The sequence below is a fragment of the Colius striatus genome, chromosome 3 (genome assembly GCF_028858725.1).
Source record: "Colius striatus isolate bColStr4 chromosome 3, bColStr4.1.hap1, whole genome shotgun sequence".
Classification (NCBI taxonomy): domain Eukaryota; kingdom Metazoa; phylum Chordata; class Aves; order Coliiformes; family Coliidae; genus Colius; species Colius striatus.
The window spans coordinates 13,337,133-13,360,433 of record NC_084761.1 but is presented as its reverse complement, the minus strand read 5'-3'; the positions used below and the strand labels follow the sequence as shown (position 1 = coordinate 13,360,433).

The window sequence follows — 23,301 nt, the reverse complement described above, 5'->3', positions numbered from 1 at the left end:
ATATTTATGGTAAGCCTGGCAGAGTCAGGATACAGTCAGGGCTGCCTCCTCCACAGCTCCGCTCGCTTGTGCCTTTCGCTGATTTCTGAGTTGGGACAGATTAGAATAGCTTTACAACCTGGAATATACATTACAGAGAGTCACAGATGGAAGATGAAAAAGAATGGAGAAAAGGTGCGGGTGTGGTGCAGAGTGTATGTGTGTTTTGGGGCTTTTGTAGTCTTTACTGAGCCAGCTTTACCCTTGACTCTCTGAGCTTCTGTGCTCTCATTCATCTGAAGAGGAGCTGTAAATGTTTGAGGAATAATCTAAAGGTATTTGGGTGATCAGGTCTTTCAGAACTCCCTCCCTCAATAGCATTATTGAGAATGGCAGAGGAAAGCCTGGTATTTGTAACTTGTGCTGACAGTTGGTGTTGTATTGTGGAGGACTCCTGAGGGCACCAGGCTGGTTCCATGTGCACATCTGAATGAGGAATAAAAAAAGCTGTGTTTTCATGCCTGGAAGTAAAGGAGGCTGCTTACAGAGCAGTCATATCTGTCTTGTCTGAAAGTTTATGAGTGCATTTTCACTGTACTGTGATTACTGGTAGAGCTACTTGGTATTAAAACTAACTATTGGGATGTTACCAGCAAATGATCTGAGGTCCCTTGAATAGAGATGTTGCTGTAACCCCAATACATGGTGAGAGCTTTCTTTCCTGGTCAAGTCTGCAGCATTGACTTGGTACTGAAAATGCCTTTTCTTTTGGCATAAGTCAAAAGAAGGATGCAAAACAAATGATGTGCACTCTTTTAGTGAAGGTCTAATTAAAGCCTTCTAATTAAAATCCAATTGCATGCAAGAGACATCCATCAGGAAATAGACTATTATTTACTTGTTCGTCCCTAATATGTGTCAGAAACCCAGAACTTGTTGTCTTCCATCCATTTCCTTGCTTGCTTTCAAAGTGATACCATTTTTAAGAAATGCTATTACTGAAAGTCATTATTTTCTTGAAATAGGAGGCCTTTCTTATGTTCTTCTATGGAAGCCACTCCTTGAACAAGACAGAAGAATTCTTACCTGTGAAGATGGGTTTTTTTCCCCTTTCTTCTTTTAAATGCTTGAACTTATACAATTAGGAAGCAGTGTATTCAGCATGGTGTAGTAGCAGCTCAGGAATATGTGTATGCACCTCCTTTAGCCCAACAGCATGCTTCCATGGGTATTTTTGATAGCAGCCTGTACTTACATCACCACTACTGCCTCTACTGTGATAATGTTTTGTGGCTGTGTGATGACCTAGCTGGTCAACTGAGTTGGCTGAAAACTGAGTTACCACTTTGCTGTGTTCTCTAGGCAGCAATCTGTGCTTGCTTTCAATGACCGTAGGAGTGGTATTCTGACACCTGGAGCTGAAAAAATTAAACATCCAGTTGGATTTATCCTAGACTAATGTCTTTTGTTTGTTTGTTTAAAACAGTGGATAGTGCTGACTTCTGAGTAAAACTTTTTGGTTGTTTCATCTAAGCACTTAAGTGGGGCAGCCCCATTGCCTTTCACTGTTCAAAGAAAGGAAAACAAATGCTTATTTCTCCCCAAGGGCAGCTTGCATCTCTTTCCATAGTGCCATCCATGCACTGTAATCCTACATGGAGAGAGGGAAGTGATTCCATTTATATTGCATTTTCATTTTGTGTCTTGCTTTCAGGACTTAACACCTCTCTTGTGTCAGTTTTAACACACTGCAAAGCTGGAACAATGTATCTAGAGTGACTTTCTTTTGTCTTTGTAGATACTCTCCGCTATTACATGACCTGCAGTGCTGGATACCCCAACCCTTTCCAGCAGGTGAGTACAAGCATCCTAACTCCATTCACCCCTTCTCAGCCTCCCTCAGGGTATAGGTTAAATGCTTTTGATGCCAGCATGCAGCAAGTCAGGAGGTGTTAGTTTCAGGGAGCACTGTACCTGTTGGTAAATCTGTGGTGGCTACCTTCCAGCTGTGCAAGAGGTGAGCATTTTTTCTCCAACTTAATTGGTACCTGCATAGCTTCAAGTCCAGGATGCCCTCTTAGAAGTGCCCCCATCTGATGTGGTGAGCACCATGGCTTTGCTTGTGGTACCTCTGTTTATGTGGCACTCTTTTAAGCAGCAACATGGAGGCAAATCCCCCACGATTAATGCCAGGGTGGGAAACTATACACTTCCTGCTTTGAATCTCTTCTTACAAGTTCTTTTGGGTTAAACAGACAGTGCTCCACTCCCAAAACGTGGCCACTTCTGTGGGTGAGGGAGTGTTTCTCGCATATGCCTCTCAAACCCCTTGGATGGTGAAGGGTTTGTATCCTGAAGTATAAATGTGAGTCATTATTCTTTTGTGTGGGGGCTGAAGAACAGCACCTGGGCCCATCCCAAACTTTGTCTTATGTATCAGAGGCCAGAATGAACCCACACCACCTACCATTTGGCAGACACCAGCTGCTTCACCGTTTATATTTAGGATTTTTCAAGTCTTGTCTTCCTCTGTTTTAAAGGGTGGGGTAAGAACACTTCAAGCTGTGGTTATGATGCACTGTTGCCATCTGTTGCATTTCTGGTTGCTCAGTAAACTCTCTGACATGCTCTTGCATGTGAAATTCCCATGGATGCTTTAATGGGATGTGAAGGCTGAACCCTAATACAAACAACTTCTAGTGTTAACATTAAGTCTTTCTCAGCCGCCTTTTTTAGTAGAAAATTCCAGCTGTGCTGTGTGGTGAGAACATGAGAGCTTTGTGTCTTGTCTTTTCTCCTTGCCCTCTGTCCTGGAGCCAGCCCCAGCTGTGTGTATGGTTTATGTGTATGTCTTTTGAGTTTCTTTTTCTCTTGGTTCTTTACTTTCCCTCTTTTGTCTGGGTGTACTTTTCCAGGTTGGTGAAAGTCAAGCTTAACCCTATCACAGCTGCATCCATGTCAGCTGAGACATCCTTAACTTGTATCATTTATACAGATGATGGCCTCAGTGTTTGGGATGTGGGATTTAAGTCTTTTCCTATGAGGGTGCAGGTGGCCTGAATTGCTGAAACATTGAATGTTTTGTGTTGAGCAGAAGCTGTCAGGAAGTCACAAGGCTCTGGTAGAAATGCAGGATGATGTTATGGAACTCATGAGATCAGCGAGCAAAGAGCACCCCACCTCCAAGGTAAATCTCAAATTTGCTCCCCCTGTGTTTTCTGGCTTCCCCTTACCCTTGTACAAAGCCCCAGATCAGCTCCTGCTAAGCCATTTCCTTGCAGTAATCGCTAGCTTGTTGCTTACAGGAGTATCTTGCTCGGATCCAGGAGGTTTTAAATTCAACAGAGATCAACTTGCAGCAACTGACAGCTTTAGTAGACTGTCGGAGTCTGCATTTGGTGAGTACTCAGTAGCTGGGCCTAGCTAAGAAAGAGCAAAGCGGGTGTAGAGCCTGTAGCATACTGAGTATTTTGGAGTTTCAAATCTCTGATGTGCCAAAACGTTTTACAACAGCTTGTACTGATTGACTCCAGCAGAAAGGAGAATGGGAATTTGGATTCAGTTAGCTTTCTGTTTAAAGACCAGCATAGGAAACCAGATAACGTGCCTTTAAACATCTACAGACTGCAGCCCTGAGGTTGCAGGGGCCTTCAGGGTTTTTTTTTCCCCTATAGCACATAGCATGTGGAATGCCCTAAAGCTGCAGTATAGCATGGCCTAACTCTTGCCCTAGTGATGTCTCTGAAGGCAGAGAAGCAGATAATCCACGCTTGTGTTCTTGGGCAGTGGGACGTAGAGAGGGAGCTGAGAGGCTTAATGAAAAATATAGTATCTTAAGTTGGGTGGATAAGTTTGCCTTGGCTTTATTCTTTTCATTTTCTCTCAAAGTCTTTCAATGTGGAGCTGAAAATATTTCCACGTCCAAATCTGAGCTGGACTGGGTGAAGGAAAATAAGGCTTAGATCAGTTATAAAAACCACTTTAAGCCCCTGAAATTAAAATAGAAACATGCTGTGGAAAAGGCACTATGATCTCTTCAGTTGTTTTGTAGAACATAGTCCAGGAGAAGGGTTTTTGAGTTAGAGCTCAATGTTAACTCTATAATGATCTGGAAACTCTGCTCCTTTCTCTCTCCAGGATTACGTCCAGGCTTTGACAGGCTTTTGCTATGATGGAGTGGAAGGCCTCATCTACCTGGTTCTCTTCTCCTTTGTCACAGCCCTCATGTTCAGTTCCATTGTGTGCAGCGTCCCACACACTTGGCAGCAGAAGAGGTATAGAGAGGGTTTAGATCCCGTAGAACTCTTTCCTAATGAAGACTGGCTTTTGGATTTGTGCCCTTGAGCATGTGGAGCTCTTTCCCATATGATCCCAGGAGTGTGAGGCATGAGGCTTTATTGAGCACAGTTTCAAAAGGAAAAAAAACTTGGCTCTTGCTCTGACTGTGGTTAATATTTACATCTGAACCTTATTGCACTGGAATATGATGTGTGCAGAGTATTCAGAACACTGTGGGACTATGAGTCAAGTCAGAGCTGAATGATTATAGCTGGAGAGAGGTAATGGTTGAACTATGTGCCATCTCTGTAAAATAACTATTCTCCTGTGTTGTTTTGAGGTATTTGTTCTAGCATGAGGAAGAGAATTGGAACGAGAAGCAGTTCACACTTGCCTTTTTGGCTTCACTCTCGCTGGGGTGACTGACTTGCATAGCTAATAGAGACTGGGAACTGTCTTGTTGGCAATAGCATGGGCATATGAGATACTTGCAAATGGATGGCAGTCGCCGAACAGCGGTTGTTTGGAACTATTATTAAGGATTGTAACCAGACTGATCAGCAAGTCTTGAGCAAACCTTCACTGACTGGCTGCTCTACCACATGCAGCTCTTAAAATAGCTTTGAAGTTTTCTCTTCTTGCAGAAGAGCAGTAGACTGTGCAGCAAATTCTCTTCTGTGGCCCTGAAACATGATTTTTTTTGTGGTCTAAGCCAAGGCTCAAGGTTTCCCTCTTGTATTCCCCAGAGCATCATTTCTTCCTCAACCCTCCCTCCGGGGGGTGGAGGATGTCATACTTGATTGCCTCTAAGAGACTGTGCAGGCTGCAATTCCCCGAATAAATCTTCAGTGCCACCTCGTGGTTCAGAAGCTGCGAGTGACGTTTGGGATGTTCTAGCGATGTCCATGCTGTCTCCTACACCAACAAAGTGCTTCCTGTAGAACCTCTTACTAGCTTTGTCAAGTGTTGCTAAAATCTGTTTCAAACCTTGGTGCTTCATCCCATATTTAGGGAGATAAAATAACAGTGTGTATTATATAGGAGGGACAAGAAAGTACTATGGGAAATGGGGAAGGAACCAGCTGGCAAACAGCTCTGATGTAAACTGATGAAAACTGATGTAAAATCCTGGCGTTTTTGAGAGAATAAAGCCTTTAGACACAATTGTTGCAACTTAATCTCCATAAAGACTTCTGAGCTTTTGCTAGAAGCTGAAGCAGACCCTTTGTAACCAGTGTGGGAGTTCAGAGAGAAGTCTACAGAGACTTATCCTTAAAAGCTCTTTGGACGTGGCTACAAGAAATGGAAGGGCACAGATGAAGAATGCTTTCTGTGAAGTGCGTGGCACTGCATCCCCACTGCCTTTGTCTTTAAGTGTTGTGTATTTCAGTACGTGTGTCCATTCCTTGGTTGTATGCCTGGGCAGAACTGTACTGTCTGCCAAGCCCTGGGAGAAGACTGCAGGGAGACTGTAGGGGATCACACAGTGTAAAAGCCCAGATGGTATCTGTGGGAGGTCTGAGTCACTGTGGTGTAGGCTGTGCTTGACACTGCCACCCTGAGGCATCCCAAATGGGTATAAATGCGGAGGTGTGGAAGATGGTTGGGAGGTTCCTAGGATTACCATGGTTTCCTGCAAGCCCCACATGTGGGGTAATTGTAGGGTTCTAGGAGGAACTTTTTCTCCTTCTTGCAGAAGCTCAGATGATGATGGGGAAGAAGAATCAGCTGCTCAAGGGAGTAGACAAACACACGATAATCTTTACAGAGTGCACATGCCCAGCCTGTATAGCTGTGGGAGTAGTTATGGCAGTGAGACCAGCATTCCAGCAGCAGCACACACAGTCAGCAATGCTCCCGTCACGGAGTACATGTGAGTATCACGACAAGAAGGCTGTATTGTGGCTTCTCCAGGTTGCTTCCCTCTGATTTCTGTGGTCCCCAAGTGCTGCGAGGCTGGGACTTTTGACCAAGCAGTAGAAAGGGATGAAGGATTTTGTCCAAAGGCATGTTTTCAGATTGACACCTACTGGGAGAAGGGAACAGCTTAAAAGTGCTGCAGTAGAAAGAGTTGTATTTCAGAGCATGCTCCAAAATGTGAACAGCTTTGTCCTGCAAGATTTAGAAAACTGTCTACAGAAAAGAAGTAGGAAAATATTGTCTGGGCTCTTTATTATACAATGACTCTGAACATGAGAAGAAGTAATTTTTCAGAGAAGAATTAAGAGTAGTCTTGCAGTCAAGAGCAGTCTTTCCAGAAGATGTTAAGCCTCCTGAGAGTCAAGACAAAAACCTGCAGGCTCTGTCCTTCTGCAGTATTTGCAGTCAGCTCTGACATTCATAGTGGTGCGCAGCTACCTAGTCCAGGTGGGATCTTCAGAGCTTTCTCCTGATGTGCCTAACCCTGGTCACATTTGGACTGCCTTAAGGATGCATCTCTTTTGGGCTGGTACATCATTTTGTCTTTCCCCTTAGACTTTGTCCTCATTTTATCTCTGTTTCTGCAGCTTGGCAATTCTGATGCTGCAGGGAGGCAGATTTTCACACAGACCTATTTTTAAATCGGTTGACATGATTCGATGTGTGCCCTTCTGAGTATGAGTGTAAAGATAGAGCTCAATCTGAGGAAAAAATAATGCTAGTTTTGTGCCCTTGTCTGAAAAAGGGGGGGATCCACCTGGCCAGTAAGAAAAGCTCTGAAGGAGACTGACCTGATAGGGTAGTTCTGGGAGTGCGTCACCATCAGAGACCTTCCCCAGAGAAGCGTGGCACGTACCCCCTGTTACCATGTGTGTCTTCCTTTCCTAGGAGCCAGAATGCAAATTTCCAGAACCCCCGTTGCGAGAATACCCCGCTCATTGGCCGGGAGTCCCCACCTCCCTCAGTAAGTCTCTCTTTACTGCTCCTCTCTGCTACAGCAACTTTGGGGAATACACGTTTACCACTCCTCTATACTCTCAAGGGAGCTGATTGTGCAGCCAAACACAGGATCTGGCCCATAAATGGCAGCAATTTGAATAGACAAGCCATGTCTCACCTGCCATGGAGAATAAAACCCTGTTATGCTACTTTGGACATTGCACATAAAAAGAATAAATCTCAGACTATTAACTCTGGTAATCCTATGGGCCGAGTCCTGCCACCACTGAAGTGCATGAGTATCTTGGTGGGTGACTTCAGCAGGACGATTCTCTTGCATGCAATGTACTTGCTATCTGTGGCATTGATTCCTCAAGTGTAAAAAGAAACTTGTTAAAACTGTAAGTTCAGAGTTATTGCTGAACCTCTCTCCTTAATCTGCCCTAAAGATATGGTAGGATGAAACCTGTGTTATTTTTTTTGTTGAGATTTTTTTGTTTAAAGTATTTCTTTCACAACTATTTTACTTTCTTTAGAATCTATTTTTGTATTTAATTTCCTATGGAAGAAAAAAAACCCCTAACTTTCACGGAAGGTTTTGGTATTCGGAGTGGCCTGATAGCCATTTCTGTATGCTGGATAAAACGTGGGCTTGCCTTCGTGTCTGTGTAAGAACTAGATGAATCTTGCCCTCCTTCGCTGGATCCTGTAAGCCTTACTTCCACCAGAACTTGGAGAACATGCCATCGCAGTGCTCACTAACTTGGTGGTGTCATTACAGAGGATGAGTAGTAGCATGCTTAATAATTAACCAGTCTTCAGGTATAGGTAAAGAAAGTACACTTTGTGGTGCATGGTTCAAATCCATGGGGAGGGGAAGAAGAGGAGGTTGGCGTAGGAATTGTGGTGGAAGAGAGGACATCACATTCATGTTTTCACTTCAGAAGAAGCAACTCATCTTGCTGTAGAGAAGGTGGAGTGTTGATCCTTGTCTCTGTACTTGGCCAGACCTCTTTCAACCTTCACAAAGAGTTTTTCCTGATCCCTGGTGATACTCTGGTCGCAAGCTGTGGCAGCGTTATCTGCTCTCACCAATGAGGCGTCCTTGGGAGAGGAGCGGATGCACTGCACACAGCCCAGCGTGGCAGATGCTTTACCGCTGCCATTTCTGGGGTAGGAAGGGCACTGCCCCTTTGCTGCTGCCAAGGCAGATGTTTGTTCAATGGCTGTAGGCCAAGGTCCTACTTCCCCTTGCCCTGCAGTTCTTCTGCTTTAGAGAAGACATGTGCCTTTCCACAGGGGCTTTAGTGTCACAAGAAGTGCCCTGACTCTTTGTCATTAATACTTTGAGGGGGGATCTGAGTCCTAGTACCTTTGTCTGGTTTCTGAGAGTAGATAAAGATGAAAATACTTTTCAGACTAACTTGGCTTGGCAGCCATCAGTATGGGCTGTGAGGGAGTGCAGGAGCTGGGGAAGGACAAGTGTGTAGTGCTGCACCTACAGACAAGGGGAGCAGGGGAGCTTCTCCCTAGATTGAGGCAAGGAAGAGGCTATAAGGTAAATATCCCTCCAGAAAACACATAGTAGGTGGCCAGTGGAGAGGAGAAAAATACTGTCTGCTCTTCTGTTGGCAGGCAGTAGGGAAGGGAGCTTTTCTGGGATTTTTTGCATTTGCAGCTCTCCATAGCAGGTGGCTGGGACTATACTGAGGCAGAAGAAATTGTAACTTTGCATAGCAAATGTGGGAGGAGAGAGAGAGATGAAAAGGGAATACCAATGCACTCCTTGCCTCTTTTTGGGAGGACGAAGAGGGGGATAACCATCCAAATAGGTTACGTACAGTGGGTGGACAGAGCTGACATGTTCCGCTTAGCTTTCTGTGAACAGATGGTGAAAACTAAGATGTGATGATCCTGCTGCATTGTTTGTCCGTTACTTTTCCTGGCTTTTTGTTTGTTTGGTTGGTTTTTTTTTCCTTCTCTCATTCCTTCTGTTTTCTCCTTCTTGCCACAGGGCTGTTCCCTTAGGGTTGTAGAGCCCACCTTGTCGCTGACACACACCACAGCGTTTCACTTGCTTGCACTGTGTTTTTCATGCACGTTGAGGCTGCACTCTCTTTTTCTCTCTCTTTCTTGCGTCATCACAGTTGTATTTGGCTGCCATGGACAGTAGCAGCCATATGAGCTGGCAGCTTAAGCCCTCGGACAGTGCACGGACATACTGGTAACAGCGCCCGCAAATGGAACAGGTACTGGAAATAAGGTCCTTCTTGCTCAATCCCTTCTCCACTCCCAACCACTCCCTTCATCCCTGCACTGTTTATCCCAGGCCAGTGCCTTTTATTTCTTCACATTCCTTCCCTCTGCACCTCCCACCCCATTCCTCCTGCCAAGGGTTAAAGTTAAAATCAGTTTTTGCTCTGGTGCAGGCTCAAGGAGCAGTAGCAACCTTGCAAAGGCTTCTGGTGCACGTTGTGAGGGTTATAGGTGCCTCATGAAAGCTAACTCACGGCAGCTTCAGCTTGGACTCCACACGTGAGAACAACTTGAACACTTACGAATGTTGCTCAAACACAGAATTAACCTTGCACTTCAAGTGCAGAGCAGAAGTTCTCCCATCACAAGAAGCCATTCTGTAGAAGAGAACCAATCCAGCAGCTTTTCAGTCAGGACTGGTGGTCTTAATTCAGCTTTTGGCTTCCCCTGAGCCCTACTGCTGTTCTGTCTGTATTGATTGGTCACAACAGCATGTGCCCAAAACCACCAGTACTTACCTGCCACAAGCTTTTAGCTCCTCAGTAGGATTTTTAATCTGTTGAAGGATCCTAGCTGGTAACAATGGCCTGTCCTGAAGAGTTACTTCCTTGCCTGTTAGATCTGTGTGCAGCTTCTTCTTTTCTCCTTGCATTTAAAGCCAGAAAGAAGCAACATTTCTACCAAAAAAAAACCCCCAAACCAACAAAACCCCACTTCTCTAAGGATTAAGATCTATTTCATTCTGTTTCAAAACCTTTTACTGTTTTGTTTGTTCTGTGTGTGTCCAAATCATCCCATCTATATCCCACAGAGTCTGTCAACAGGGCCCTCCTAGTACCATTTCATTGTCTGAATTCCTCATGGGCTGTAGCTACTGAAGTTCTCCAAGACAGTGTTTCTGACCTCGCAGTGGCCCGTGACAAAGCCATGCACCTACAGAAACAGTAGGTGGCCATATAGTTTTTTAGCTTGGGTGGATATAGGTTATAATTAGAGCTACCAGGCAATTCACCTGGTATGAAGGCTGGTGCTCCTTTGAGGGAACTACAGTCACACAGGAGCTGGAAGGTGTTGGTTCCAGTTGGAACAGAGGGCCCATAGCTTTTGACTCATGCAATCAATGACCCGTATCTTACATTATGTTCTCAGAAATACATGTCCATAAAGCTGCTGTTCCTCCTTTCTGCCATTCCTGGTGGGACTTTGGTCAGATTTGCACTGAATTCCTTTCTGTCATGTTGCTGCTTGGTCTGCATCCTTGCTGCCTCTTGCCATTTGTCTGCCTGCCTTGTTACGTGCTGGGAAGGGTGCTGTCTGAGTCGGGTGTCTTGGTGCCCTCTGCCATGGTGCATGAATGCAAGCAAACTAGTCCTGAAGCATGGTGCCAGCACCCTCAAGGGTCCCAACTTCTTTTAGTCTCAGGACTTGCAGAGACTGCTCTTGGGCATCAGCTTATGGTGGTTTTTCTGCCTTTTGGTTTCTGCAGGTGGTATTGTAGTGATCGGTCTGTTCCATGAAGTAAAATGTTGCCGGTGAAGGGGGAAACAGGTGGGATTCAGGTGTCTTCCTTCTGGACTTGAAATCCCCTCTGGGCAAAAACGTGACCACATTTCAGTATGTGCCGTCTCCTGTTTACCTGGGGTCACACCCAGAGTTTAATGTGGCTGTCTCCAGGGCTTAAGAAAAAGGCATTGCATTCTTTCCAAGACTTTAAAAACAAACACCACAAACAGAAGCTCCGTTCTTTTGACTTGGAAAACTTAAGTCCCTTTGAATTCAGAGCCCATTGGCTGGGATTGGCTGTTTCCCTGTACCTTGTACCTCTCATACAGAATGATACCAAACCCTGCGTGTTTACTGTGCTCTAGCTGTTTGAGAAGTGGATCAACTTTTAAGACCTTGTAGCCAGAAGCTTTGGTCTTTATTGGATTACCTGAATAGTTCTGTCAGGAAATCAAAGAGTAGCTGAGGAGAGATACATGCTGGGGTTTTTAACCACAAAGCATAAATGGTTTATACCCAGAGTCACGGTTTCATATGGTAAGTGATCTCCCAGCGTAGCTCAGTTAGCTGTGAAGTCCTCATGGTATGCACAGTTCACAGGACTCAGTAGAATTTATAGTCTCTAAAATTAACTGATTTTCTTCCATTATTTTTTCTTTTGCAACCAATGATTCCTTTGTACACAGCCTGTGTGTGTTAAACACCTAACTAGTATGTGCTGGCAAAACATGCCTATGAAATTTTATCCCCTCAACAAGGCTGAATGTGAATCAGGAGCTTATTCTTTTTTTCTTTGAAGAAATCAAAAAATAAACTTGTGTGCAGTCAGCTGTGTTTGTTTCTAGCTGATGGGTAAGTGACTGAGAGGTGTATTGTGTCAAACAGCACAAGCCACCAGGAGAAACGCTAACAAGGTGTCTCTTAGGTACTCTTTTTAGGGTAGTGAATTGTGTGGTGAATGTATGGGTTGAAACTTGTCCTGCTTGCTGTTGTTGAAGGGTAAATGAGGGTGTATAGGCACATGGATACTTAAAGCAAGAGTACTGGAAGAATGACTGCATTGTGCATGTTCTTTAACCTATGAAAGCTCCCCTTTAAAGGAAACTAAATGTAACTGTGTACCTTACAGCTGCGTCAGGCACTGTGTCCAGGGCACCTCAGAATAGAGTCCAAGACCTCCTTTGCTCTGAGCTGTTACTTTTTAAAGGAGCTAAAGATTTAGTCATTTTATCTGTGGATAATACGGTTTGGTTTCATATCTGTGTAACCAGCAAGTGTCTGCTGATACATCTTCATCTGCTAGCCTGTCCAGATCTGTGTATTCCACAGTATCTTTCCTCTGCTAAGAAAGCAGAGGATGCACTGAAGGACTTGGATGAGAGGCTGCTGTCAGCTACCTTTGGAGCAAAGCATTCGCACCCAGAGTCTAACACAGTGGCTGAAGATCCGAGTGCATGCTGGTAGAGCTGTGCTGGTTATGAGGTGCACAGTGAAGTGCTGACTCTCTACTTCCAGGTTTCAGTCATACTTATCATGGTCATTAAAAACACACTTTAACAGAAGGAGTAACTGACTCAAACTGTAATGGGAAGAGGTATAAATGCACAAAACCCCGGAGTTAAGGAGAGAACATCAGCCCTAACTCTGACTACTCTGAGTCTTGATTTGTTCCTTGTGGTGAATTGCAGGTAGGTTTGAATGTAAAATGCCCTCTGCTTGACTGTCCAAATCTCATGTTCCTGCTTACTTTGTTGTAGTGCCATTTTAAACAACTGTGTTTTCTTGATTGGAGGACAGAGTGAATTCTTTGTGACTTTTCCCTCCATGATGTACTTTGTACATCCTTGAAATGCAGTTCAAGTGGCCCTTCTTGATTTCAATGCTCTAAAGAAAGCTGATGTTGCATGTTGTGTGCTGAACCTATATGACTTGTCCAGGGAGATGCACAGTAACCTTCCATCATCTGAGACTTACTTTCTCCAAATACTTCTTATGAAGCCTTAGCACCTGGAAGTTTTCTGTTCATATTCATTTCCTATCACATGTCACCATGCAAAATACAAATAGAAAATCAAACGAGCAATCAAATACATTGTTCCTTCCGAGACTCTCTTCTTAGCATCACGTTGGCTGGTAATTTCAGCATTGCACTACCTGAAACATGCCCTACTTTAGGAGAAAGGCCTCTCTGAGCCCATTGGGCTAGTTTCACGTGTTTTAATAATGCCTCAACTTTCTTTCTGAAACAGTAATTACATTTAATAAACTGTGTAGAACATAGCCCTTAAACTGGCTCAGCTTGGTATTTTCTACCTTTCTCTTCTTGCTGACAAAAGATACATCTTAAAAAGAGAAAGAACAAATGTACCCTTTGTCTTCTAAATATAGATGCCATTTCTGGGCCAGAGTTTTATATTAAGATCCGTGTTCTGCAGAAAGTTTTCCAATTATGGAAGGCACTAAAAGATAGGTGTGCAAATAAACCACAGGTGTCTTCACCTTGTGCCGATGGGGTCAGCTCTGCCAAAGGAGCAGATTCCCTCTCCTATTGTGCAGAGGTTCAGCCCAGGTCAGTCTTTGAAGGAAAACTGATAAAATACTGTTAATTCTCTGCAAACCCCTTTGGGCAGTTGAGATTTTGAGAGCCTAAAGATGCCCCATAATATTCTTTCCCAGTGAGCCAGATAAATCATACCTCCTGGTGTAGAACTGCCTTTCAGTTGTCACTTTCCCAGCTTAACTGGCTATTTTATGTGGTTTGGTTTTAAAGGTGATAAAAACTCAGTATGCAGAAGAGTGCTCTTGGGAAGTGAGATGTGGGCATTACAGAATTATTCAAGCTCCAGCTGGTATAAAAAAAGGAATAAAATGTCTGTCCTCGTTGCTTGGTTGTTAGTATCGTGGCAGCAGAATCCCAGAAGCAGCAACGTGGTCACGATGAAGGCTTTGAACATGTTGGCATAGAGGCAAAGTCTTTTGTTCTTACTGCTGGGTATTATTTATGTGCTTTTCAGCTTGCTAGTCAAAGCTGAATGGCGTGTGTTACCTCGGAGGCTTCTGGGAGCTGTTTTGGATTACTTTGCTTAGACTAAAAAGGAAAAATAAGAAAAAACAAACCCCCCCAAGCCAAACCAACCTCTCGTCTTTATGACTTTCTCTTCTCATCCCCAAGCTGTAGTCTTGTCTACTACTGCACAGTTTGCAGGGTGGATCCCAAGCCACGGTGGATGTATTATTACACATCTGATAACGTGACTAATATCATCTCGTTTGATGGCAGCTTGTTTCCAGCCTGATAGGGGCTGTTCTTCCTTAGACAGAAATTGTTCAGAGATTCATTCTTCCACCCTTTTTCTTTCAAATGGCCCATCTGTGATGCATGCAGCCTTCTGATGCCCTCGTTCCCATAAAATGCAATGTAAAGATGCAGTGCACGCCCGTTTTCTTTTCAACCATGCCAGAAAAGGAGATTGAAAGCAATAACGTGACTAAGAGAGGATGAAGGTGTGAGGTGGGTTTTTCCATCTGCATCATTTCCATTTCTCTCTCTTCTCCCAAATGCAATACGGTGTATGTCGACTCAGTGACTTGGATTTCCTTCCCTGAAGACAGCTTGGATAAATCATTAGCCCATCTGCATTGACCTGGCCAGCATCCTTGCAACAGGCTGCCAGTACGTTACTCAGGCTATGTGAATGTGCTATGCAGTGACTTGGGACACTTTCCTCATCAGACTGAGCCGGCAGCTCCTTGATAGCTTGCCGTAAATATGGACCATTTTATGCCGGGAGGTGGTCGTGATCTGTGGTTCCCTGTTTACATTAGTCATCCTGACTGACTTTTCTGTTCTTTTTGTTTTGTTTTTTTGTCTTATCTTTCTCCAGTACACCTCCAGCATGAGAGCCAAATACCTCGCCACCAACCAACCTCGTCCAGATGCTGGCAGTGTGCATTAAAACGAAAAAGCAAAAAAACAAAACCCACCCGTGCAGTCAGACTAAACAATGTGCCAACTGCTGTGTCCCTGTGCTGTCCTCCTAGAACAACCCTGCTGTTCTGCCCAAAATCCAGTGCAGCTCCTTCTGTTTCTCCAGTCCAGACCACCCCTCCAACCTGGTACCTGGCCACTGGAGCTGAAGCCCCTTTTGAATTTAAGCCTTCACTTTGTTGTACCTGATGTGTGAGTGCCAGCAGGCATGCAGCCGAGAGCACCCAGGAAAGAAGCTGCTTCCACCTGCCTGGCTGCCAATTGAAAATCAGAGTAGCTATCAGAAAGAAAAAGGAGGTGAATATCTTCTGCCCCGTTTTTCCCCATTTCTGTTCCCCAGAGGGACTTGGTGAAAGATGGTGGTAGATGTTCTTCACTTCTGCAGAGGGATGGTCAGTTTGCCCCAGGCTGAAGAAGCAGAGGCTGGTGCCCGGCGTACGGCGAGGGAGTGCTGAAGCAACGCACATGACAGTGCTTGAATGGGAGTCCTCTGCTCCAGGGCCCTGTGTGAGGGAGGAGGGAAGCTCCTGCCTCAGTGTAATTTGCAGCATGTCCACTGTAATTTGGGAGCCTGAGACTCTTATAGAGCAAACCATTCCACTACCCTGGTTAACTTTAAAAAACAAAACCAAACCAAGCCCAGCACCAAAACATTAAGAAAATGCCTTTATCTTTCCCACTCTATCTAGCATGTGAATTCTTGAGGAGGAGCAGTGGGTCTCAGCACCAGTCAACTACCCTGTCCTTTGCTTTGATCCTGACCTCTTTACTCGATGAGGGAAGCCCAGGTGCTTGCGGATGGCGTTCTGGGTGCTGCCTTTGTGGGGCTGACACACAGATCCAACAGGAGCCAGACACCCACTTGGTGCCAAATTTTTTCCAGGAGAAGACTCATAAGACTTTCTGGGGGGGTATTTTTGCACTGAAGAGTTTCAGCTTTCTGATGCTAGATCTTATGGGACAAGTTGGCTTGCAAAAGCAAGAGAGACTGGAAGTACCAATGGATTTATAGCAAATGCAAACTCTCCCTGCAGGAGTGACCTGTGAACTCTGCTGGACTTCTTATTTTTGTGGTTTTGGGGTTTTTTTTTTTAATCATAATGTACAGCACAGGGCTGCTGAACTGCTGGCATTGAGGGAGGCTTTTGAAGCCTCAGTCCTAACAAACTCACAAGATTGTCCGTGTATCTTTTTCTGTGTTCCAGAGTCAGAAATCCAACTGACATCTGGAGAACATTGTGACTGTCAGCACAATTTGGGGTGGTTTTTTTACTTAATTCTGTTTTATTTCACTTTGTTTTGCAAGGCACGTTGCTAACCACTAGCTGACCATATTAAGGCACATGTAAGGCATTTTTCTAGACATGAGGCAGAGGGAGGCTTGCGAAGAGGCAGCTGAGTGTCTCAGAGGGCATCATCCTCCATTGGTGCTGTACTTCCCCCTGAAGAGCAGTGCTCCAAAGGGCACTGACAGCTTCCTGCTGGAAGAGGAGACTGTCTCTTGGGAGGTGCTGTCAAGTACTGCCCTTTCAGCAGGGTAACTGTGATATTCCTTTCTGTGTTTTTACCTCTGAGCAGGGACATATTGGCAGAGCTGCTGAGCATTCTGTTAAATAACTGGCAGAGGAAATAAAGTGGGAAATGTGTCTCAAACTGGAGTTGAGCCATGGGCAGAGGCAGTTAGCCTTCACCTCAGTGTTGTTCAGACTTGGTGTCTGTTTACCCCACGTTTGCTGTATGGGGCATAAAATCTACCAAACTGCCTTTACTCGAGTCAGTTGCCTTCTTGCAGTGAGGTAGGGATTGCTCCTGGCAGGCAGCTAACTAGGGTGATGATATCTGCTGTAAAATGGGGCCAGCTCTGTGGAGGAGAAAGCTTTGAGACTCCTCTTAAGGTAAAAACCACTAATAGACTGTGAAAGCTGTAGGCCAGCTACTACCACTGAAAGGAGCGAGGGAGCTGGGGAGGAGACACCACTGTGCAGACAGGAATAGAGAGTTTTGGAGAAAGATTAACACTTCCCCTTAAGTCTCCAGAAGCAGAATTTTCTCACTCAGGACTGAGTCTGCCCTTTCAGACACGTTTGGGCTTCACACTGAAACATACCTCTCTGTTAGCAAATAACAAGGGCAGGGAAATGTGGTCAGAGGTGGTAGGGAGGGATGCGCGAGCACCAGATTTTCCACCCTGTCTTAGAGCCTCCCAGGAGCCCCAGGCATGTGAGCATGGGGCAGGGTCAGCTTGCAGGGCCCAAAGCACACAACTGCTATCTCGGGGGAGCTGAGCCTTCCCCTCCCTTTGGAGGAAGAAGCAAGAGCCATATAATCTTTATTGAGACTGAATTGTTCTGCCATCCTCTCTCCTTGCAAGGATGTGCTTGGATTGCTATTTACTCTGTCATTTTTAGGTGAGCTGCCTGGATTTGGCAAGTGTTTGGAAGACTGGAGGGTGTGGGGAGCCCTGTGAAAAGAAGCACTTCTGTATATTGACTTTTCTGTACACAGAATGGGTCCTGAACACGTGTGTGACTGCACTTTGGGTTGAATTTCAGTTGTGGCAGTGGTGTGCCAGCGGGGATGGTGAGGGAGCAAGCCAATGCCTTTTTGTTTGCAGCATTTAGTGGAGCAGCCTCCTTGTCCTGCCTCCTCCCAAGGTTTGACATAGCCACTCGGAACAGCCGCAACAACTCCTGACAACGTTTGGGGCTTTGCAGCACAGGTGTGGAGATACATGCTCCGTGACTTCAAAACATAACTGGAAGGAAGGTCAGGGAGATAACATTTTGCTCTCTGGAGGCCAGCGTACCGTGACTGCGGTGTGTGAGCTGTGTACCTTTGTCCAGCCAGCACTTCCTTTACTTGAAGTGGATATTGCACTTTCATAAAGCATCCTGGAACTCTGCTGCCCCGCTGCATGCTGTGCAGAGCGCTGGATAGGAAACACAGACAAATGGGTTTCTTTTGGTTTATTGTTGTTGTTCCTTTATTTTTTTTCCCCCCTTTTGTTTACTGGAACCTTGAGCAACAGTATGGCATTTCTGCAGGCTGCTCTGAGGGATCTGCAGCAGAACAGATGGCCTTTGCCTATTCTTATGGCTGCGACATAATCAGTCTCATCCATATGGTCACATTTTGTCTGAGGAGGAGACTTTGGAAAGCCAAGACCTCCCAGGCTCTGTGCCTCCCGCTTGGGCCAACAGCAGGTGCTATCTGGCGAAGACTCATCTGTTCTAGGTGGCATTCATGGTTGAGGGAGTCCAAACTCTTCAAGCTGTAGGAGGTAAAGCTGTAGAGACTTTTCTCTCTCCCATCATTTGTCTGTTTTCAATGTGACGAAATGCCAAGGCCATATCACTTGGTGTGTCCCAGCTGACCTTATCGGAACATCACTCACGTTACTGGTTGCGAGCACAAGGGTCTAGAATTCAGGGGAGATGAGATTGGCCTCTGGACCCCTCGCTGACTGCAAACTGGAAGGCAGCTTGTCCGGTTGAAGGTGACTGCATCAGTGAAGGCACTTTGTGTTACTTTTTCAGAAGCACAAATGTGGTTGTTGGCTTGTCTGGTTGGCTTGGTTTTATTTCCACTGCATCATCGTGTGTGAATGATACTTTCTTTTGGAACTGAGAACTCTTCCAAGCACACAAAACATCTCCACAATGTGAAATGTAAATAGCATGTTGGACTCTTGTGTCCAGTGTTCAAGACTGCATAGTAATTGTAAAGGAAATCGAATCAAGACTTGGCTGTGAATTTCTTGTGCTGTCTTGGGAATATAACTGTAGTGTTTGTATCCTGTATGTATTATTAAACTGAGTTCATTTTATGTGCTGATAAAAGGGTTCAAGCTAAGATCTTTAGCGTTCATCCATGTATCCAAATGTGAAGGATGGAGTGCTCCCTTCCCCTCCTGTCCTTTTTAAGTTTTCTCCATTTGATAGGTGTTAACTTTTCTGTGTACAGTCATCTCAGCCAAGATGCAAGGATGCTCGTTTGAGTGCTTTGAGGGGGACACGGTGCATGGGGTTTTAAGTAATCCTAAGTTAGGATTTCCATAGCAGTTCCCTGAAAACACACAAAACGTTTGGCCTTTCTGAGAGGAAACCATTTCTCAGGGGGCTGTTAGCCATGGCTCATGAGAGCTTTGGGTGCTGCAGGGTGATAGCAGACAGGAGGGGGTGGATACCTGTAAGAGCAAGGTACAGGTGCCTGTGTGGATAAAGCCAAGCTTCACTTCTGGGTCCTGCCTTCTCTTCCTTCTCGAGGCAACTGCAAGGCCAGGCCAAGCCCTTTGAAGAACAGTGAAGTGTCTTGGCTTGTCGATTCCAGCCACCCCACCTGAGTGGGGAATAGATAAGGTGGGTGAGTTTTCCTTTAGTGAGGGAAAGGAGCCGCCTTTGAAGTACTTCCCACCTGGGGCCCAAGGAGAAACCAGGGTCTTCCCCAGCTCAACAAGTTTGTCAGTGTAACCCAGTGAACATCTCTGGGTAGGAGGGGAAGAGCCCTCCAGGGAGATACCAAGGAGTAGAGAAAAGTTGAGAGAAAAGACCTGATAAGACTTAAATCTGTCAGGTAGCTTCTTTCATCACAGCCTACTCCCTTGTCTAGAAGTTATTTGTGTGTGTGCTCTGGATGGCTTCCTTAGTTGTTGAGGAAGCCCAGCAGAAGGGTGGGAGGTTTTTGGTGTCTCAGATGACTGGCAAATGAGCTGTGTTTTTTGGGGAAGGGGATCTCCTGCCGAGCTCTGAGGCTGAGTGTATTGTGCAGGTGGGAGAGAGAAGGGAGGAGATGGAGCTCCCAGGTGCTCACCCAGCCCCTGCCTGAACAAAGTGGAACATAAATTGACGTACAACCAGAAAGTTCAAAATACTCCTTTCCTAAAGAGGATAACTGTAGCATTGAAGCTCTTAGGTGCTCTGCGTATTTGATACCACATTGCTCCTCACTATGCAATTCCCAGCTCCTTCCTTCCCATTCCTTCTCTAATGTCACACCACGACTTCTGCAGTGGCCTCTGCCACTGGAGTCCCAGAAAGGCTTCATTTCCTCCCTTGTCCTCTGCGTTGGGTCCAGCCGCCAGCCCTCGCGTCGCGTGCCTCAAGGTCCCTTGCTCACGGGAGGCCCCATCACTTTTACTCATGTCATTCAGAGGGAAGTTTTCTTTTCTTGGACACTGTGCACAGAAACCTAACGGTGAACATGTACCTGGCCTTTTTGTAACGTTTCTGGTTTTATTTTCTTCTTAACCATAATGGTTGTATATCATACCACTTTATATACATATATAATATATAAAAATATATGTTTTTTTAAGAAGAACTGGGGACCTGCTAGTTTCTTTCAAGTGTTCCTGCACTTACCCAAAATGTTTTTAAATTGTGAGGATTAAAAGAGGATTGAGCCCATTTTTTTGTATCTTTACTTTTACTTCCGTAGTTCTCTTGATTGTAACGTAGCTATTTTTTACTGTAACTTTTTTGGTTTGCGAATACTAAACAAAAAAACCTAAATGTACTTCTTTCTGTGGTTTCTATTCAGCTTGGGTTTCATGTTTTAAAAATAAACAGTTTAAAACCACTGTTCCTGTTTCTTGATCATTCTTTGGGGGTTTTTGTCCCACTTGTTCATAAAGCTGCCTGAATTTTTCTCACCTTTCCTCCTTTGTGGTAAATCCATGAAGTGAGGATGGGTAACCAGAGATGTGTAAAGTCCATGAGGTAGTAGGGGGTGGAAGGAGTTGGACCATGAGGGCCCTGTACTACAGCAGTCAGACTATGAGTGCCAGTCCTGTCAGCTGCAGAGCGTGCCCAGGCACTAGCAGGGCTGCGTTCTTCCTTTGCTCACAGGTCCCAGCCTGATCTGGTTGCTGTTAGAAATCAAAGGCTTTGGGATTTCTAATCCTATTTGAAAATGGTCCTGTTCAGATTGGATTGGACAAGAACCTCTGAAGAAAAATGATCAATGTGGCCATTTCCTCCCAGGGAAGCTGCGCCGATGGTGCTTTAGAGAGGAGGTGGCTTGCGCCCTTCCTGAGGGAGGGTGAGGTGTGGGAGGGGGGAACCTGGATGGGCGCATGGAGCTGGGCTGGTCCCGGGCACCTCCAGGGGTTACAGGCACTGCTGGAGAAGGTGCTGAGCAGCCAAGGGCCGTGGGCATCTGTGTGTGGCGATGTTCACTCTGCACATGGGTGCCGTGGTGTGGGATACCCCCCAAGCCTCCACTGCTGCTTTGCTGTTGCTGCCCTGGAGCAGCAGTGAACACAAGCGGCTCATTTTCAGTAGCAGAAGTACAAATAGCATAGGAAATGGTCTGGGGTGGTGTGTGGGTGTAGACCACCCACTCAGCCCCCTGCAGAGCCATCCCTGTTTGGGCCACCGTGGCTGGCTGGCTGTCCATCCGTCCATGCCTTCGGTAGCGTCCCACAGGGGAGCCGCTGCGGCTCGGCGTGGGGAGCAGCTCCGCATGGGCTTGTCTTGCTCAGCTCTGCCCCAGGCTACCGTGGGGTTCCTTTCAGTTCTTCCTTTGTACTGTTCTCTGATCACAGGCCCACTCTGCCACAGCTTTATCAAGTAGTGAACCAAAGCCTTTACCTTTCCTGTAATTCTCTTGATCTGTTTTCTGCCCAATCCTGCCAGTCAAATTGAAGGGTTGGTCTCTTGCCTCCATCCTGTGCTGTTCTCCCCTGACCTCAGCTCATCCCTTACCAGCTGTGGCTCTGCCTTTGGGAAATTCCCCACCACAGTGTGTAAAGCCACACAGCATCCCAGTGTGTAAAGCCACACAGCATCTCCCACTGCCGGGTGCCCCTGTGCCTGCACTCAAGCCCAGGATGAGGATCAGGGGAACAGAGCAGCTCCACATGCAGGAGTGTGTGTCATCTGAGGGGAGAGGAAACAACTGTGAGGTGGGAAAGGGCATGGAAAAGCCCCTTGGCAGGGTTTGGCGGCATCAGACAGTTCTGTCCATACTGACTGCTCTTGATCTGACTGCAAATTAAAGCAGAAAGCTCCCAAACTACCCAGTGGTGCTGTGAGAACTGAACTAAGGGTCCTGGATGTCACTGCTAAGTGGCAGAGCTAGTTTGAAGGCCGCTGGGGGGGGCAACCACATCCTACTAAAGCCCTGCAGTGTGAGCTGGGCTCCTGGGCATCCTCCTCCTCCTCCTCCTCAGTGCTGCTGGTCCTGCCTTGCTCCCCATGGGAGCATGTGCACAGGTATCTGTTTTCTTGGAAGGCCAGGCTGATCTAAAGAAGGATTTTATTCTGTCTTTGTTAATTCTGTATATTTTTTAAGTGCTGTGTGTGTTTCTATGGCTGAAACCCACACCATGCCCTCGAGTTCTGCCCGTAGGTACAGTGGAGACCACGGAGGTTTTCTTGCTGTGCCCTTCACTCTCACGACTGTGAATCTCTGCTTTTTGTCCCTCCACTAATAAGTGACAGATTTGCCTCCCCTGGTTTTTTTGGTCTTTTTTCCCACCTAAGGGAAGAAGCCACATTTTTAATCTTCATCCCTGATCTGAGGTGCTTAAACCTGCTCTCTGGTGCAAAGGGCTCAGGGAGCATTTGAGGGAATCTGATGGTGTGAAGGAAAATGAAGCCCTCATCAGAGTCAGCACGTAAATATTTTACCAGGTTTATGGATTCCCACCAGGGATGGGACCATGAGGAGGCCACCTGCCCAGTGACCTGCCCCAGCTGTCCCCAGCAGCCCTGGGCTTCTCTCCCACTGCAGCACTGCTCCCTGTCTGTGTGGGACTCTCTCCTGAGCTGTGCAGAGCTGGGAGGAAAAAGAAGGGAGGGTGAGGCATGTGTTTGAATAAACAAACCTTGCCTTCTGCTCAGCCTTCAGTAGTGGTCTGTTAGATCTCAGTCTTGGAAGATAAGGCAGGGAGGGATGCCCTGGGGAGATGCTTTCACACATATTTGTTCCTGTGGGTGCTGAGCTGTGCCAACAGGAGAATTCCCTCTGGGACCTATCTGAGGGTTGGTGGCTGGAAAATGTGCTGTGCTCTCTGTGATGCAGATGCTGCTAACATGTTCCCCATCTCCTGGTACCTCTTGGGGTGGGAAGTGGCTCGTACTGTAGAGAATGCTTGCTGCTGAATGTGGCACTCTGCATACAGCAAGTGATGCTGCTGCTGAAGCCTGGATCTGCCCAGCTTCTTCTGTTGGATGCCCTTGAGAGCTTGGGCTCATGGTTCTCCTTCAGGAGGATCCCATCAGGACTCTGACTCCCCACGTGTCCAGCAAGGCAGCAGGGAGCTGAAACTGCATTTTATCTTCTCTAACGCTTTCTCAAGCTCCCCTGTCTCCATCCCATCTGAAGGACCTCATCCCACTGTGCTCGACTACCTCTGCTTTCAGGAAGACGTGGGCTCTTCTTGCACTGCCAGACAGAGAGCTGAGAGCCCGCTGGCCTGCCAGCTTGAAAGAAAA

At 46.1% G+C, this 23,301-nt stretch overlaps 1 protein-coding gene across 2 annotated transcripts in view; it reads left to right on the top strand.

The window, feature by feature from the left end:
- TTYH3 (tweety family member 3) overlaps positions 1-18,702 on the top strand; it is a 75,778-nt gene extending 57,076 nt beyond the window's left edge. For both annotated transcript variants that reach the window (XM_061992648.1, XM_061992649.1), the window contains exons 8-14: positions 1,778-1,833; positions 3,074-3,166; positions 3,285-3,377; positions 4,117-4,253; positions 5,954-6,130; positions 7,066-7,141; positions 14,760-18,702. In XM_061992648.1, coding sequence (XP_061848632.1) covers positions 1,778-1,833; positions 3,074-3,166; positions 3,285-3,377; positions 4,117-4,253; positions 5,954-6,130; positions 7,066-7,141; positions 14,760-14,831 — 704 coding nt within the window. In that variant the 3' untranslated portion in view covers positions 14,832-18,702. The remainder of the gene's footprint in view (positions 1-1,777; positions 1,834-3,073; positions 3,167-3,284; positions 3,378-4,116; positions 4,254-5,953; positions 6,131-7,065; positions 7,142-14,759) is intronic.
- Positions 18,703-23,301: the final 4,599 nt, after the last annotated feature.